At 38.4% G+C, this 18492-nt stretch overlaps 2 protein-coding genes across 3 annotated transcripts; one reads left to right on the top strand and one right to left on the bottom strand.

The window, feature by feature from the left end:
• The first annotated feature begins 491 nt into the window (after positions 1-491).
• On the top strand, positions 492-3458 carry RBCX1 (Chaperonin-like RbcX protein). 2 transcript variants are annotated; one of them, XM_087325618.1, is made up of 7 exons: positions 492-739; positions 1026-1117; positions 1492-1609; positions 2718-2734; positions 2827-2889; positions 2980-3083; positions 3170-3458. In XM_087325618.1, exons 1-6 carry the CDS (start codon positions 583-585, stop codon positions 3043-3045), a joined length of 513 nt encoding a protein of 170 aa, XP_087181744.1. In that variant the 5' UTR covers positions 492-582; the 3' UTR covers positions 3046-3083; positions 3170-3458. The 2 variants fall into 2 exon arrangements, with proteins under 2 accessions (XP_087181744.1, XP_087181737.1); XM_087325611.1 differs by having other exon boundaries at positions 493-739; positions 2980-3458.
• Positions 3459-4237: 779 nt separating this feature from the next.
• LOC147868994 (protein RETARDED ROOT GROWTH, mitochondrial-like) lies at positions 4238-16668 on the bottom strand. The gene is made up of 7 exons (XM_087325599.1): positions 16089-16668; positions 14361-14481; positions 13733-13901; positions 13149-13297; positions 12917-13068; positions 4602-4716; positions 4238-4521 (listed from the first exon to the last, which is right to left on the bottom strand). The coding sequence occupies exons 1-7, from the start codon at positions 16607-16609 to the stop codon at positions 4384-4386; spliced, it is 1365 nt and encodes a 454-aa protein (XP_087181725.1). The 5' UTR covers positions 16610-16668; the 3' UTR covers positions 4238-4383.
• Positions 16669-18492: the final 1824 nt, after the last annotated feature.

Genomic DNA, 18492 nt, shown 5'->3' with positions numbered 1-18492 from the left:
TGGTCTTAGAAGGTGGGTCTCATGGGTTAGTATTGGCTTCTCATGGATGCAACAAAACATCTAATCTAATCTAATATAGTCACATCCCAATGTAGTGCGAAGAAGAAGAATACAATGATAATAAAGGCATGGTGTGGGCTTGTGATAAGGCATATATTCTTGAGGATAAAGACATGCCCATATGTAGTAACCCGAATGCACACAAAGGCTAGTATGCATGTCCACATTCAACTTATTTCTTAGACTAGCTCTATGGTGCTTTCGCTCAAGGAAAACATATTCTAGTAATGTCCACCCAAGCAGAAATCGGAGAGAGGCACTCCGGTATCAACTTTTGAAATGTGTAGGTTCGTGTATTCGAGAAATACATATGGATAATGGGTGGTCTCAAAGTAGCCATGGTTTTGGGCCCCTTCAATGTCTTCCCGTGTGAAACAGATCATGATATATATAACTAATAATGGGAGATTTTCTTTTACACTTAAAAAGTTGTGGAGACAAAAACTGAGAGAAACAGAGTCAGAAAAAGAGAGAGAGAGAGAGAGAGAGATAGGCAGACCGAGATCACTCAAAGCAGCAAACATGGTGTCTATTTCTCTCTGTCCCGCTCAACAACTCTTCCTCTCCCAATCCAGCTTTACCGGATTTAATCTGATTTTCCGTGGGAAATCTTCTGGTATTGCTCCCAATGCTTCTCGCCGTCGCGTTCTCTCTCCGCGATCCAAGATGTTTGTTCCAGGTATGTTAAGCATGTGCCTTTTCTCACAATAAGATCATGTTCTTCTTTTTTGTGACTTCTGTTGGAAAATATAGATTTTGACTTATTCCCTTTAAGTTTACAATTTGATCAAAATTTCCTCCGTGCATGTTAACTAGTGTACAATTGGATTAATTTTTTTCTTTATATGTGTAAATGATCACTTTATTGGATGGTTCATGCTATGATCTTGCCCTTGATTAAAAGGAAAACATGTTTGTTTGCAAAATCATCCATTTTAAGGGAATCTTATGCGTTGTTTTATTAGGTTTTAGCCAATCACCTGAATCCAAGGCTGCAACAACACTCCACAATTACTTCACATATTTGGCTGTCCAGATTGTTCTGGCACAACTTGAGGTACAACATAAAGAAATACTTCTAATATGTTCATATCCATGAGACCAAAGCGATACGTATATACCACATATTGACAGATGGATTACATACACATTTATACACTTCAAACGCTTATAAACATACATAAATACACCCACACTCATAATCCCATTCCCTATGCTCATGCCTATGCCCACAGATATACATACATACATCCACTAGCAAACACACGTGCTTTTATGAACACGCACATACATACATACCCATCTCTTCGAGGTCCAAATGAACCCATAAGACTAATCTTGATTATTAATATAGCTGAATGCAAGTTATCCATTGTGAAATATAGAGAGAGACTAGTTTATATGCAATATTGAGTTTTGCATCTTTGGCAGGAATATAACCCAGAGGCACATAAAGATCTTAAAGAATTTGCTGAAAGAACACCTTTGAATGACGGAGATAAATTTTGTGCTACTCTTCTGAGGGAGTCTCCCAGACTTAAAGGACTAGGTGATATTATTTCATTTCTTATTTGAATATTTAGTAACCGAAGCCCTTACCATGTAGTTGTACATCATTTTTATTGTAAATATACGATCAGTGGATTGTGTATTGGCAGTGTCTATTAAATCTTCCTAGCAATGCCCCTTATGTTGGTAACGATGGTAACCTAGTGTGACCACTATATAACTCACAAATTGCAGTGTATAGTTTTCTTGTTTTGCTTTCTAGCTTGCTAAGTGAATTCGACTCCTATTGTCACACATTCACTGCAACAGATGATGTGGATGCACTGCAGATCCACCATCACACATTTTCTGTAGCTTTTTCACTTGCTTTCTAGCTTGCTAAGTGAATTCGACTCCTATTATCACACATTCACTGCAACAGATGATGTGGATGCACTGCAGATCCACTATCACACATTTTCTGTAGCTTTCTCACGTGGCTGAAGCTTATGTTTACTGTGTTTGGTTGCCACTATCAGATCATTGGATTGCTCAAAGGATCATAACTGTTATGGACAATCATGCATCATGCCCAACCTAAACTCCCAAGTATTATATATCTCTTTAACTGCATTTGGTTGCAAATGTCAGATCATTGGATTTCTCAAAGGATCATAACATCATGCATCATACCCAACCTAAACTCCCAAGTATTATATATTTCATCTGCCCAACATGCTATTCATCTTTATTTTGAATGCGATGCTTCAGGCCCATCTACATTGTTTCCTAGCGAAATGCCTTACGCCCTATGCTTGTTGATCTTGGCATATGCCCTATGTTTGTTCATATAGTGGTCATTTAAATTTATTACAAAATTGTACTATTGGTGGCAGTGGTTTGTTTCAAAAGAAACCTATCTCCATCTCTCCAATATAAATTAAATCATCTGTCTGGAAATGATGACTGTCTCGTAGATAGAATAGATGGAAATTTAATATGGAGTAAAAATGACGACTCTCTGGTAGGTATGATATAAGGTTCTGCTTTTGGTACCTTGTTTTTTTTATAATAAAAATAGATTAACGTGTCAATTATTATGCATAGAGTTTTTATAGCTTCTTGCCATAACTTTCTAATCTTTGTTCATTATTCTACATGTGATGCAGCTATGCGAATCTTGGAAGTAAGACATTGTATTTGTAATTTCTTTGGCATGTAAATTCTGTTCAATATGGTGTAAAACATTTTTTTCCATTTTGACTTTTTGGCCATCAGGTTCGGAGTGCATACGCTTCTGAAGAATTTGAGTGGGATAATATGAGAAGATTAGCCATAAAGGTAATAAATAATACTAATTTTATCTCTTTTGAGGTATACACTTCAACGTGTGCACCTTCCAATAAAGATCACGTTTTTGTTTTGTGATAGTATTCAGAGGAGTCTAATACTTCTCTAATGCGACAATATCTTCGAGAGACAAGCAATATGGAGTAGAGGCACAATAACAAATGTGGGGAAAATCGGCAATATCAGTAAGAATCAAGTATTCACTAACAATAATTGACTTCTTCTGATTGTTTATCCAACTTCAATGAAACCAATATGCTATTTTCTGAAGTTTGAAGCAATGCTTGGAGAGTGAAAGAAAGTATGATGCCATCCAGAAGGGCATGATACAAAGTTGGACTTAATACGAAGATTTATAACTTTCATGCTATCATGAAGCATAGTTCCCATTATAGTGGCACTGACCATGTTGTAACTATCTTTCATATGTAAAGGCAACTACAGAACTGTATTATAATTTGTATTACAAAAAGAGCATCTGTGGATAGCTATACATATATATATTAACATGCTGTATAATGATATATCTCACCTCCTTATTCAAATAATATTTGGCCTGAGCTATGTTGTAGGTGGAATTAGGAATGTCTGAACCTAAGAGTGTTGAAAAGGTTATAAAGTTACGGTTTTTATCAATTTTGTTGAAATGGGGGTATACAAAATTAAACTTGCAACAAGCATGTGCCTGATGTTATTCTGACCTAACAGTGTCCGATGTTATTCTGAATTTGGTGTTTTAGAAGTTAGCTGGAAGTCTTCTTCAACATAAGGTTGTCAAGTGAAGTTACACAGAAAACTATTGACGGTCAAAAACTTGGTTGAAGTTTAGTTCCAACAATAAACCAGTTGAATAATCAACCATTCCCCAATTACTAACACGATGTCATGTATATATATATTTAACCGTCAATCTAGTACAGAAAAGACATCTCAGCATAGCAAGTATGTGCTCAAATTAAATATAGCATATTGATTGATTTGAGAGTACATTAAGTGGTTCTGAACATGGTCTATGAGCCAATGTTTGCCATGGTGGCTTGTCAACAACACTTCCTCTGAGTTTTCAAATGATTGTATGATTGTCATGTTTGGTTTCTTGACTAGACTCGTTGACTTTTCCACTACCTGCAAAAGCCTTGCTCTAGGATGTGGAATTGAACCAGTGAACTGATGCACCAAGCATGAACCATGTAAATGTGTACAACAGGAGATCTACTACTTGACACTACAGTATATAAATTGTCAAGTGGGCAGAGGCAGACAATACTCATAGCACATTAAGTGGGGTCCTTTTCCATTCAAGATAATTTAGCCATGGAAGAAGCTATGAAAATAGAGATGGTAAGAAACTCAATGTCAATTTTTATTACATCTGTTTCCAATTGTCTGACAGAAACAGACACTGATCTGTAGAGAGACTCTGGAATGCAAGCAAAGTAACTGTACAAAAAAGAAGAGAACCCACTCTACATGTACTTTTGCACTTCATGCTCTGATGAGGCTTTCACTTAATATTGCATATAAGCTTACAGAGAGTTCACAAGATATTAGAATAATTATCAACCACTCCATAAAATCACTCTTCCTATTCTGTAAAACCTCAAGAAAAAATTCGACACTCTTCTGCAAAAGAAAAGCCAGAGTTAGTACAACAGTGTAGGTTTCCTTAAGATGAATGGTCACTGACGATAATGCAGGTTTACCTGGATGGTTTTCAACTTGAAGTTCATGTTTTCAAATCGATCAAACATTTCAAACTCCTCTTGCAGATACTCCCATATACAAGCATACCTAGAATCTCTCCACGCAGGTTCCGATCTGCATTTGAAATCTCTCTTTCTCTCTCTTAATTAGCTTACCCTAGTGGTAAATTGTTACTAGCACTATGTCTTGGGTTCGAAACACTGTCTTGGGTTCGAAACCCAATTTCATCACATCTCTATTACTCCATACATATCTCTTAATTACTAGATGCCACTGGAATGTAGGGGTTAAACCCATGACCTCCTACCTCCATTGGGCAACCTTACCAACCGAGTTCTCTCTCTCTCTCTCTCTCTCTCTCTCTCTCTCTCTCTCTCTCTCTCTCTCTCTCTAGCTCAAGCAACAACTTGAAGACACAGATGCAAGAGGGTGATTCCCTAGATGCATTCTTGACAAAGATCAAAGACTTCAAGGAACAACTACTCAACATTAATGAAATGATTTCAGACAAGCAGATAGTTTCTAAAGTTCTTGCTGCTCTTCCAGATTCATGGGAAGGCTTTGCCTTTTTACAAGAAGTAAAGAGACTTTCAGCTTTGATGAGGTAATCTCCCTTCTCTTATAGGAATCTCAATCTCAAGCACATTGGGATGTTCTTAATAGAGGTGATCAAGCTTTTGTTACCTCTTTCAAGTTCAAAGGCCAATAAGGATGAAAACAAAATAATTGTCCTTATTAACACAATAATGCCATGACTTCCCATGATGAGAAGAAGAAAAGGTGCAGTTACTATCGTATACCAAGACATGACATCAGTGAATGTTGAAAGAGGAAAGCTAGGGAGAAGAAAAAACAAGCAGGTCTTAGTATTACCACCTCTATTGGTAAGAAAGAAGAAGCACACATTGTTCAACATGAGTGAGCTTTCTCTATATACACAATGCCCCAAATATGACACATGTTTATCGGTAAGTGAGTCTAAGTATGCTTGGTATTTTGATAGCGGTTCCCAAAAAGAGGGGATAGACTATAAAGAAACATTCGCCTCCACTTCAAGGATGACTATAATTAGAGCCACAGTTGCTGCATCCGCAAAGGATGGAAGGTTTACCAATTGGACATTAAAGTTTTCTTCTTAAATGGAGATTTAGAAGGAGAGGTTTATGTAGCTCAACCTCTGGGTTTTTCCATTAACGGTGCATAAACTAAATTTTGCGAGTTACTTAAAGCTTTGCATGGCTTGAAACAAGCACCTCAAGCATGGAATGCAAAGATTTATGCTCATATTCTATGCCTGAAAGGATGAAGAAAAATTACTAATCGTTGTGACCTAAAGAGCAAGAAAATACAGATTTCAAAGCTGACCTTAGTACGACATTTGAATTACAGAACTTGGTCATCTCCATTACTACATCAGCATTCTATTCATTACTGTTGAGGGGTACATTTTTTTGAGTCACTACAAGTACTTCGAGAAGCTCCTACAATGATTCATGTTTGAAGACTGCAAGCCAATCTCCACTCATGTAGAGCAGGTTTCAAATTCTCATACCAAGACAAAGGAGAACCATGTTGGGAATAAAGGGCCATCGTGCCTTTTATTAGTGCACGAGTGTGGGCGCACTCGTAACACATTTTGACTTGTATATACATATATATATCTAAAAACCAAAAACAGTGGTACACTCTTTGTACCCAAGACAGTGTGCATCTCTCTCTCTCTCTCTCTCTCCCTTTGTCTCTCACTCAGACTCCTCTCTCCAGTTGACCTAAAACCCTAATCCTTGTGTTGCCCTTCAAACTGGTATCAAAGCAAAGCAGGTTAGAGCAAGTCACATTTTTTTTCCGCAAAGCAAGTAATGTTTTTTTGTGGAGCAAGTTAGAGCACGTCACGTTTTTTGCAGAGCAAGTCTCTTTTCTGCAGAGCAAGTCACATTTTGCCCGTGTACAGCAGAAACATCTTGTAGGCTTTGACAATGCATGTACAACAAAGATTGCCTCTGAAAATTTATCTGCAAAACTAAAATTTTCTGTTTTCAATTTGGCTATATATCGTTGGTTGGTACTTGTTTGTACCTTAGTTTTGGTCCTCCTTATGGGCTAAGAAATTATGATTGGCAGCAGTGACAATAGCCATCTTATGCACATCAAGAAACTTGAGGGTGCACATAACTTTGCGGTATAGAAAAAGCACTGCTACAACATCCTGCTGCAAAAGAAGCATGCAAAGCCTATTAAAGTCAAAGGGGTAAAGCCTACAAATATAGACCAAGATTATTGGCAAGAGTTGAATGAGCTTGCACGCTTGACTATTGAGTTGTCAATTTCTAATGCCAATATTCTATATGGACTAGACTAGAGGAATTGTATGCCCAGAAGACGGCAACTAGCAAAGTTTATTGGCTTAAGAAACTTATGGATTTGCGCATCATAGAGGGCACACCCATGTCAACTCACCTGAGTGAGTTCAATTCCATTTTCAGCCAGCTAGTTGCCTTGAAATTCATAATTGACGATGAGTTTAAGGCCACGTTTTAACTTTGCACCTTGCCAAAAAGTTAGGATACTTTCAAGACTGCTATGAGTAAGTCAAATGCGATGCTTCTTTATGCCAATGTAGAGAGTTCTTTACTCATGGAAGAGATGAGTCGGCAAAACAATGCATCCAATAAGTCCTCTAGTGCGTTGCATAATAGGGGTAGGTCACAACAGAGAGGCAAATTTGATAGTTATGGCCGCAGTAAATCACGTGGTAAAGATGTAGAATGCCATCAGTGTGACAAAAAGGGCCACTTTAAACATGATTGTTTCAAATGGAAGAAAGAGAAAGGAAAGGGCAATAAGATAGATGATTGCATAGAAGAGAAGAGAGACATTCAACCGAGGAAAGGCAATGGTAAAATTGAAGAGGTGAATGTAGTCACCCATGACAGTGATAGTGGAAATGATGTACTCTTTGTCTCTTCATGCTATAGAGAACACGCTTTACTTGCAGATACAGATGGTGACATGCACACTTGGATACTTGATTCCGGTGCTTCTTTTCACGTCACCCCTCATTATGGGTGGTTTTCAGATTACACAGGGGGTCGACATGGTGTTGTCCATCTTGGGGACAACTATGCATGTGAAATTGCAGGTATTGGCACTATGCAATTACAGTTTCAGCATGGTTCTGCTTTCACAACTTCAGCATGTACGGCATGGCCGGTTGGGACACATGAGTGAAACTGGTATGAGAGTACTTTCTCGTTTGGGTTACTTGCCATGTCTTCGTTATGCTGATTTTGAACATTGTGATCATTGCATTTATGGTAAACATGTACAAACATCTCATAAAAAGTCTCTTACGTTGAAATCTTCCCCGCTTGAGTTAGTACATTCAGATGTATGTTAGATGCCAAGGATATCAGTAGGGGGTGTTGGAGGGTGGCAGCTCCAAACCTGCACTCTCTTTCAACTTTATTATCTCTATACTACATTCTCTCTTCCCAGATTCTTCTCTCTCTAGAATCTGCAATGCTTTAAATGCCTTTTGTCTCTTCCACTTTTTCCAAGATATTCCCTTTTTATTCCTATTTTATTGTACTTGTTTGGTAGTACAAGAGTCTCTTAACTACCAAACAACCATTCCCAATTTTGTATAAATAGGCTTATACCAGCCTCTTTTGTAAGAAGATAATTTTTTTGCTGCTACTTAGAAACAAGCACAACTATTTGGCTGTGTCTCAACTCTTTGCAACCATTTTTTCTACTGCTGTCTAACAGCCTCCTCACAGCTTGGCTGTGTCTATTTTGTTCTAACTCTTCCGCTGCTGCTATTAACAGCTTTTCTCACAAGGGGAAAGAAATACTTAAGTAACTTTTGTCGATGATGCTACACGGAAGGTATGGGTTTACCCTATTCGTAGCAAGCATGAAAGTGCTCGACAAGTTTTGAACATTCTTGGCATTAATTGAGAATCAAATTGATAAGACACTTAAGTGTCTTCGCTCTGACAATGGTGTGGAATATGTGTCCAAGGTTTTTCAAGCATTGTGTGACAGCAAAGGGATAAAGAGGGAACTCACTACCCCTTATAATCCACCCCAAAACGGAGTTGCAGAGCGTATGAATCGGGCTATTCAAGATAAGGTCCGTATTATGCTGTCTCATGTTGCATTACCCCATGGTTTTTGGGCAGAGGCTGTTATCCAGCTGTTCACTTGATTAATCGGTCACCTAACAGGTCTTTGGGAGGGGGAATATCCCAAGAAGCGTGGTTGGGCAAGCCACCTTCATATGCTCACTTGAGAGTGTTTGGCTGTGAGGCTTTTGTGCACATTCGTAAAGAAGAACGCAACAAACTTGAGCCAAAGTCCTGCAAATGTATTTTCCTAGGATACGGTGACGAGGGAAAATGGGATATAGATTGTGGGATCCCGAGAAAAGAAAAATAGTACGCAGCAATGGCGTTATCTTCCAGAAAAATCGCATGCATAAACAACCCGAAATGACAGAGGAAGTACGTAGTGTTGTATTCCAAGAAGAAATACCTTTTAGACAGGAAAATGTGCCCGCTGTACAGCAGCAAACACCTGCTGTAAACTTACCTGCAAATGCAGAAAATGAGGTTGGAAATGATCAGCCAGCCTTTGCCCATAATGATGACCTACCAAATGTGCAGGAACGGCTAAAACAGCAAGCTGTTAATGCTGATTTGCAGGCTGAAATGCCTGGACAGCAAGTTGAAAATGATGATTTGCAGGCTCAACAACTACCAAACAATGTGCATTGGGTTAGGAGATCGTCTAGAGTTACTAGACAGCCTGACATATTTGTTCCTGATGCAAACAGTGTGGCTGATAATGTCATGGTGACTGATTGTGGCGAACCGTCTAGCTTCAAGGAAGCAATGGACAGACAGGACAATAAGAAATGGTATAAAAGCCATGTTGTCAGAGATGGAATCTCTTGAGAAAAATGACACTTGGGATTTGGTGCAATTGCCTAAAGGGCAGAAAACACTTCCATGCAAATGGGTTTATAAAATGAAGGTCATTTCTGATTCCTCGCCAAAGTACAAAGCAAGATTTGTTGCAAAAGGATACAAGCAAGAATATGGAGTTGATTTTGATGAGATCTTCTCTCCTGTAGTTAAGATGACTACATTAGGAACCATTTTGGACCTAGTTGCAGCTGAAGATATGGAGCTCATACAGATGGATGTGAAGACTGCCTTTTTACATGGCGATCTGCATGAAGACATATATATGCAGCAGCCTGAAGGTTGTGGTTAAAGGCAAAGAGAAGATGGTTTGTAAGCTCAAAAGGCGTTTGTATGGGTTGAAACAAGCACCAAGAGAATGGTATCATAAATTTGATACATTTATGCAGTCTCAAGGTTTTCGTAGAAGTCAAGTGGACCACTGCTTGTACACCAAGAAGGCAGGAGATGGCAGCCTGATTATCTTGGTTTTGTATGTTGATGATATGTTGATTGCTGGCAAGGATGTTCATGCCTTGGATTCATTGAAGCAAAGCCTTCATGGCAACCTTGATATGAAGGATCTTGGTGATGCAAATCACATCCTTGGCATGTGAATACTCCGAACGGTCGAAAGGGGTACTCTTTCTATCTCAGCAAAACTATATCTCTAAGGTTTTGCAGCATTTCAATATGGAGGGGGGGGAAACAATTGGGGTTCCATTGCCTCCATATTTGAAACTCGGTGCAGAAGACAGCCCTACATCTAATGATGAGAAGGTTGAAATGGCAGTTTGATATATGCGATGGTTGCTACACGCCCTGATGTTGCTTTTGCAGTGGGAGTGGCTAGTAGGTACATGGCAAATCCCGGCAAAAAACATTGGGAAGCAGTGAAAGGCATTATGAGATACCTTAAAGGCACAAAGGACGTGTGCATTTGCTTTGGAAAGCAAAGGCATCTGTTGTTGGTTTTATGGATGCGGACTATGCTGGTCACGCGAACTGCAGAAAGTCTACTTCTGGGTATGTGTTTACTTTCACAGGAGGATCGGTTTCTTGGATCTCCAGACTACATAAGTGTGTTGCATTGTCTACTACAGAGGCAGAGTATGTTGCTGCCACTGAGGCATGCATAGAGGCTTTATGGCTTTCATATCTAGTGAGAGATATTGGCATTACAAAGTTACCTATTCTTCATTGTGACAATCAGACTGCTATCATGCTAGCTCGGAATCCCGTCTTTCATGCAAAGACGAAGCACATACAGGTGAAGTATCACTTCATCAAATATGTACTTGATAACAAGAACATTTGAGCTTGTCAAAGTACATACAAATGATAATCCTACAGATATTCTCACGAAGGGTCTTCCAGCTGAGTGATTGACTCATTGCCGACAAATGATGGGAGTTGGATAAATGTATGTAGTTCAGTTTTGTACATACTTGGACTTAGCTGACTTTCTTCTTCTTTTTCTCCTCACGGCACATTGCCTTTAGGTGGGAGGTTGTTGGGAATAAAGGGCCATCATGCCTTTTATTAGTGCACGAGTGTGAACGCACTCGTAGCACATTTTAACTTGTATATACATACATACATACATATATATATATATATATATATATATCTAAAAACCAAAAAAAGTGGTACACTCTTTGTACCCAAGATAGTGTGCATCTCTCTCTCTCTCCCTTTGTCTCTCACTCAGACTCTCTCTCTTGTTGACCTAAAACCCTAATCCTCGTGCTGCCCTTCAAACTGGTATCAGAGCAAAGCAGGTCACGTTTTTCTACAGAGCATGTCTTTTTTTTCTGCAGAGTAGGTCAAATTTTGCCCGTGTACAGCAAAAACATCTTGTAGGCTTTGACAATGCATGTACAACAAATATTGCCTCTGAAAATTTATCTGCAGATCTGAATTTTTCTATTTTCAGTGTGGCTATATATCGTTGGTCCACTGTCATTATGTGAGGGAGCAGTTACTAAAGTGATAAACTCGGTCTATGTACCAACTCATGAAAAATGTAGCAGACATTTTACAAAGGCTCTATCCAAAGAAAAGTTTGAGTATTCTTCCAACACCTGGATAGTGACGCCATTCAAGTTCACACTATTCATTTCAGGGGCATTTGTTACACTTAATGTGTATCCTATGAATGCTTTGGTGTGAATATAGTTAGAATAGTCTGAACCTTGTTAAGTAACTGGTGGCTGTGAACATAGTTAGAATAGTGTAAACTTAGTCAAGTAACTGTTGGGTGTGAACATAGTTAGAATAGTGTGGACATAATTAAGTGACCATTGGGTTTACAGCTACCTGTAGATATTGGTTATGTAAACCATTCGACATGTTTGTAATCATAGCTTTTTTTCCCTAATCTACTGATATTTCCTCAGATCCCTGCTGTGTGAGAGCTTCTCTCAGATCCCTGCATTTTCTACAAAGTGCACATGGATTTTCGATATACAATAGTTTGTCACAATGGCCTAGATAAGATCCTTAGAAATGTTTGAACCGAAAGGGACGTACAAGCGCAATCAATTACCTAATGGAATCTCATCTTTATACCTGAAATAAGAGAGTTCACGATCTCTGGTGGGCCTATTTACTTGGCAACTGTTAACTCAGACAAAGGAATAAATATATACCTTAGATAAGAGAGTTCACGATATCTGGTAGGCCTATTCACTTGGTAACTGTTAACCGAGACAAAGGAATAAATACGTGGACAAGAGAATAGAGAGACTTACAGCTAAGAGTGAAAAGACCCAAGGGCATTGCTATAAATGACATTTGTATAACTTCTTTTAGCTTATTATTTTAGAAAAAGGATTATATACATGGACAAGCAAATAGAGAGACTTATAACGAAGTGAGAAAAGACCCAAGGGCATTGTATAAGGTATAAACGACATTTATTTTGATATGTTGTTCTCAAAGAAGAGACAACACTTAAGATGTAATCTCTTGTTTGGTCTTTTAGGCCACTTTGGCTTCTTAAAGGACATTAATACATCTTTCTCTCTTTCTGCGGCAACCTCGTTGAAAGATGTGTTAGAAAGGAATGATGATACTGCGGTGTATCAGTGGCAACCTCTCCAGTCAATACTGCACATACTTATCTTGTATAGCTTCATATGTTTCCCAATATGAACACAACTCATGATAACTGCATATCTAAGGTCACCTTTAAAACAATTGTTGAACTTAGCAATTCACATAGGCTAGAGTTTATCATCTTTCTTTTAATCCAAGAAAGCATGTGGAAAGAATAAATATGTATTTTAGTTTAGTTTTTTTATGACTGAGTACACATGGCGCCATTAAATGTGTTTAGACATTACCTGTCCAAAAGGCGCACTCGGAGAACAAGATCAGCAAGTGTCGTGTTGGCAGATGCAACAAGCTGGAAAAGCTCCTTTCTAGACATGGTGAAGTCACCAGTTTCCTCCATTCCACTGTTTAACTTACTGAAAATATTAACCATACCATCTGCCTGCAATATGGTTACACCCTTCTTTTAATGTTATTGTCAAGTCTAATTTGTGCAATACGATAGCGAAGATTTGACTTCACCTTTCTAAGATGATGTTCTAATGACACACTTTGTGCTAGGATACTGCACACAACTCTAATGTTGTCCAAGTCCAATTTCTGAAGGAAAATGGTATCGTAACCTGCTTGACTCCATGTTGCAAGACTGGGTCGCACAACTATCTTGTAATCTGCAAATGTACAATATTTGTGGAGTTTTAATGAAATCTAGTGCTAGAAGATTTCATACTCATCATTCAATCATAAAAAAGAAGTCAAAACGTATTGTCAAGGTTGTTCGAGTTCGATAAACTTCATGGCCAAAATACAACAAGAGTGACTGCATGCCAAAGTAAGATAAATAGTCTGAACGAGTTCTTTTGACTATTACATGCATTGAAATCATGATACTTGGCTCATGACTCAGGTTGGATATCCAAAAGAATTATTAAACTCTTTCAAGTTTGTAACTATTTCAGTCAGTACATCTATTGCCAATAAGGTGAGAATTCAGCTTTTCTATATTTCTATTTACAAACACATCCATGAATTGTGATATTATGACCCTTCTCTGGAAGCAACAATTGCAATAAGGACAAATTTCTCTACAGGGACACACAACATACCGTCTTTTCTAGATTCTTCAGTGTGATCCAATGATTCCAAACAATGCTTCTTAACAAGGTTCAAATAAAGTTCTTCATCATCTTGTAACCTAAAATTAACCAAGACAGCTCCTCCATAATGAAATACAACCAAAAAGGGGCCTGCTGTCCAAGTTCTTCCAACCTGCCACTTTAAAAGATAACCAGTTTCAAAAACAAATGGTATAAACCTTTATGATGATGTTAACAACTTATCAATCCTTGTCTAGTTGACACCAATTTAATCCCTTGAAACTATGTAATATTCGGTAGAAAATTAAGTGAAGTGACTAATGGTGAAGAGATTTGCTCCATATGAGAGGACGGCCATTGGATGCGGAAAAAAGGAGATTGGAACCATTGGACTCAAAATGCTAAAATACACATATTGGTAGCAAAAGAAAACATTAAAAAAATCTTAAACTTCTATCAACAAAGTACAATTGTTTTTGCTTACACTTGTATCTGAACATATAGGGTAGAAAACAGATTTTTCTTCTTAATCCAAAACTTTTCACATGCATTGTATTGTATGCTAAACTTGACTATAATCATGCAAGAGATAAACAGAGAGCTCAGCAAAAAATATAACACGGTATAGGTTCCTTACAAGATTGTCTTGATGATATGGAGGACCAATTGCGCAGAATTTGCATCTTGCAACTAAAGTAGTTCGAGAATAGTTAATAGTTTCCAGAAGTGCATCATCCTTCAGAGCTTTTAAATCAACACTGAGACATATATACATGTCAATATGGATTAGCATCCAGAGCAAAACCAAGTCACTCAGAAATTAAAATAATACATTCAAATGCTATCTTCCTGACTGGGATAAACAATATGACACATTGGCAAAAGCACTCATTAATAGGATCATTAAACTGTTCACCAACAAGCCGTATAACGACGAAAGATGGACCAGAAATTAATTGATGCAATGATTTAGAACTATTTAATGCCATTATTGTAGGATGCAATACACACCAAGTCAAAACCTCTTCTTATATTTAACGTTGATAAAGCTAATGTTTTACATCTCCACATTCAACTTGGTCTGTGAAACGACAAGACTAAGTTGTATCCATCTCCTGCTGAATTGTCAAACCTAGATACCACATCATGACTAAAGTGATCTTAGAGCTATGTAATGCCCTATCATGAGAAGAAAAATATCCTAGAAGTACATTCTTTCATCTGAATTTTTCCTTGATAAAGTTAATGCTTGTTGTGAAGCCCATTAAGCCCACACATAAACAATCAATGAAACAAGGAACCAAGATTGCACTTATCGGTTGATCAATGGTATATAGCAGATACTGCATCATGACCATTGACTGTAGCTATTGCAATACTAAGATATATTATTTTTAATTTTTCGAATACTATACTAAAGGTACATAGAGGAAATGTTATTTTGTGCTCTTGCAGTTTTCTCTCCTATCTCTATCTCCACATTGAATCAACTGATCATGCTCTTCCTTCAATCACATGCTCCAAATGTTTTGGTGACAGCACAGTAGAGCTAAAACAAAGTTGCATATTTGCATTCCCAGGTATATACTGACATGGTCTATTTTTTTAATAAGAAATAGACGCAAGACTTAATTTTATGCTCCTAGAAGCTTCCCTATTGTTCAAAACCCTACAACCTTGATTGTATGCCCCAAAACCTCCTATTCTGATTTCATGATCCAGAGTGCTTACCATACCCATAGGCTTCAAAATCTTTCATATGATCCAAAATTTTCTACTTTGTGATTATATGATCCAAAGGCTTCTACTTAGACTATATGCTCCAAAAAAGCTTCTAGCTGGAATATATTCTCTAAAAGATTCTCTTTTGGTATATGCTCCAAAGTCTATATGATTTTTCCTTTGATAATATGATTCAAAAGCTTCTCCCTTGTTTTTATGTTCCAAAAGCTTTGACCTTGACTATATCCTCCAATCCTTCTCCATTGATTTCATGTTCTAAAAGCTTGTCCTTTGCTATATGGTCCAAAAGTGTGTCTCACATTCCCTTGCTGATGTGCTCCAAATGCTTTTAAATATTTTTAAACTAACAACGATTGAAAGAGTGATAGAGCTTCTAAAAAATTTGAAATGACAATCAAAAAGAGACAGAGAGATCTTCTCGAGACCTTCTACACAGTAGGGTTATGGCACAAAGTTTCTTTGAAGGGTGTAATATAGACATGACATCTTCCACTCCTGATCAAGTATTGTGCGATGAATCTATTCATGTTTCTTTCCCATTATTATAAAAGAGGCTGATACCAAGACCTGGGCCAAAAACCACTTCAATGTCCATAAAAAGGGCAAAATGAGAGATAAGTACCTTCTGGAAAGGTAAAATGCTTTCATTGGAATGCACTGATCTCCTTTCTGAAGGTGAGAGAGCCTCAGCTGCATTCTGTTATGCCTGGGAGGGCTCTCTTCAGCCATGGCTGCTTTGTTGAAGTTTTGGAAACGTGGTTCCATGCCCTTCGGGGATGAGGCAGAAGCGGAAGCAAAAGCAGACGAAGATGAAGGAACACAAGCATGATCACTATGGATTGATCTTGTCGCATCACGAAGAAGCTTCTTTTTCTTCTGTTGATCAGACACATGACTTAATCTAGTGGTGTTAGCCTCATGAAGGAGAAGCTGCTTCTGTAAATCTGATGATGCGTCATTACTATCAACAGCATGGTCCAGGTCGCGTCTTGTTTCTGTCGTTGTTGTTGCTGAGGGGGAGGAGGAATAGAGAGGAGAAGAAGAAGAAGAAGAAGAAGAAGAAGAAGTGAAGCAACGAATTACTCTGAGAAAATGCGGAGGAGGAGGAGAAGAAGAAGAAGAAAGCCTCCTCAGCACCACCATCAGAAGAAACAAAGCACGTCTGTCTATCGCTCTTCGCTTCTCTTCTCTTCTCTTCTCTTCCCTTCTCTTCTCTTATGTACATATTGATTGTGTTCAGACGCCCATATACATACCATTCTATTCTATTCTCTCATCATTGTTATTAAAACACACACACTCTCTCTCTCTTCCGAAAAAGAGCCATATACATACATATCCCTAAGGGGGGCGGGGGGGGGGGGTCCTTTCGTGGGTTCAAAATCTCACGCTACTACCCCATTTCACATCTTCTCTGCGCTTCATCTTTTCTGTATGTACATATATTATATGTATAGCGAGAGCTTCCGCTTCATTTGGCCCTTGCACAACATGCTCCCATCATCCATCTACTACGTATCCATCTTATTTATTTGCTCATGACCTCTACTGTTGTTTGCGTAAACGTGCATGCATGTTGCTACTCGAGCAGGACCATGAGAACCTGAACCGTGATGTCTTGTGAGAAGATTCTTCCAACCACCGTGGAGATCTCCTTCTGTGAATCCCCTTTTATATGATTATTGCTCAACGATCGAGTCAAGGTGAAGACAAGGCTCCAACGAGGTGAACATTCAAATGAGGCAAATGCTTGAGGAGGAGAGCGTTCCAAGGAGGTGAACGTTCCAGGGAGGCAAAACTTGAGCCTTTGTGACTTCCCTTCTCTCTCTCTCTCTCTCTCTCTCTCATAAATAATGGCTTTCATTACTAAAGAAAAAACACCACCATGACTATAGAACCCCTTCTATCTAGGGATCTAAAGAAAACTATGACATCAAACTCAATGCCACCCTACACACCAATTCAAATGGCGAATATGATTATATGTGACCTTGTAGACTTCTCTCTCTCTCTCTCTCTCTCTCTCTCTCTCTTTCTCACACACACACACACACACAAACAAAGGTTTGGGAGTGATTAACAAATTAGATTAGGCTTAATACACTTTTTCAATGGAAAGTACACGAGATTACAACCAAAATGTCTCCATAATAAGACCAAAATGCCAAGGTATTTGAAGCATTCTACACATTTTAGTGGCTCATTATATGTACATAATGCATGGGTTATCTTTTTTTGGGTTGTTCACAAGGATAATCTTTGTTTTAGCCATGTCATGATGTGGGAAGCGTACATGTGGAAATAAGTCAAACTAAGTATGTTGTATATATAAAAGTTTGAAGGATAGGGCACCAGTAAGATAAGAGGGAGATAAAATGAGACACCAAAACTTGAGAATTTCCTCTCAAAGCTCCACAAAATCTCCCATCTAGATATTGTGAAGAATAGCGTGCGGATGAATAACATTGGGATGGAATTTTTAGATCTCGATTCCGAACTCTAAGTCAAAAGCTCCCACAAGTTGAAGGCCCCAATGAGTCGACACTTCAAAGGACTTGAACGCCCTAGGACTACGTAGAAACAACAATTATGTGTTTAACAATTAACGGGCAATGTTAGGGTCAAAACATGTAACTAATATAACGAACACGATATTATGAAGTGTTTACGCAATATTGAGACCAAAAGAAGCCTCTTTTTAGGCCAAAACGCTAGATTACGCAAAACCCCTTTATAAAGTACGCTATATGGTATATACCAATGTCCAAGGTGAATGATTAGAACAATGGTAATTAAGAGTTAACCACTAGCATAGAATGGAAATCTGAGGTAGGGGAGGGTTGAAGCTTACGATGGTGGCATTTCCAATGGTGAGTCAAGTGGGGAACCGGCCACGACTATTTCCAATCACTATGATGCCTTGGTTCAGAGTAGTGTTCTCGGCCAATCCATTCTCCCTTCAAACAACCGGTATGCACACTAGCCAAACTCCCCTTTTTTATGCCGCCACATGTAACAAGCTTGGT

This window comes from Azolla caroliniana, unplaced genomic scaffold, assembly GCF_043228905.1.
Source record: "Azolla caroliniana isolate FFs.n. ecotype wild unplaced genomic scaffold, voAzoCaro1.0.p SCAF_1, whole genome shotgun sequence".
In the NCBI taxonomy this organism is placed as follows: domain Eukaryota; kingdom Viridiplantae; phylum Streptophyta; class Polypodiopsida; order Salviniales; family Salviniaceae; genus Azolla; species Azolla caroliniana.
The sequence above is the reverse complement of the archived record's forward strand: the minus strand, read 5'-3'. Positions and strand labels throughout refer to the sequence as shown.

What these genes read in the sequence shown, in the direction of transcription:
- RBCX1 (XM_087325618.1), top strand. Translation starts at nt 583, where the DNA reads ATGGTGTCTATTTCTCTCTGTCCCGCTCAACAACTCTTCCTCTCCCAA. An exon ending in TTGTTCTGGCACAACTTGAG is followed by an intron (nt 1,118 to 1,491) that starts GTACAACATAAA and finishes CATCTTTGGCAG; the next exon opens with GAATATAACCCAGAGGCACA. An exon ending in TGAGAAGATTAGCCATAAAG is followed by an intron (nt 2,890 to 2,979) that starts GTAATAAATAAT and finishes GTTTTGTGATAG; the next exon opens with TATTCAGAGGAGTCTAATAC.
- LOC147868994 (XM_087325599.1), bottom strand. Translation starts at nt 16,609, where the DNA reads ATGGTGGTGCTGAGGAGGCTTTCTTCTTCTTCTTCTCCTCCTCCTCCG. An exon ending in TGAAGAATCTAGAAAAGACG is followed by an intron (nt 13,298 to 13,732) that starts GTATGTTGTGTG and finishes GTACATTTGCAG; the next exon opens with ATTACAAGATAGTTGTGCGA. An exon ending in CGAGTGCGCCTTTTGGACAG is followed by an intron (nt 4,717 to 12,916) that starts GTAATGTCTAAA and finishes TTTCAAATGCAG; the next exon opens with ATCGGAACCTGCGTGGAGAG.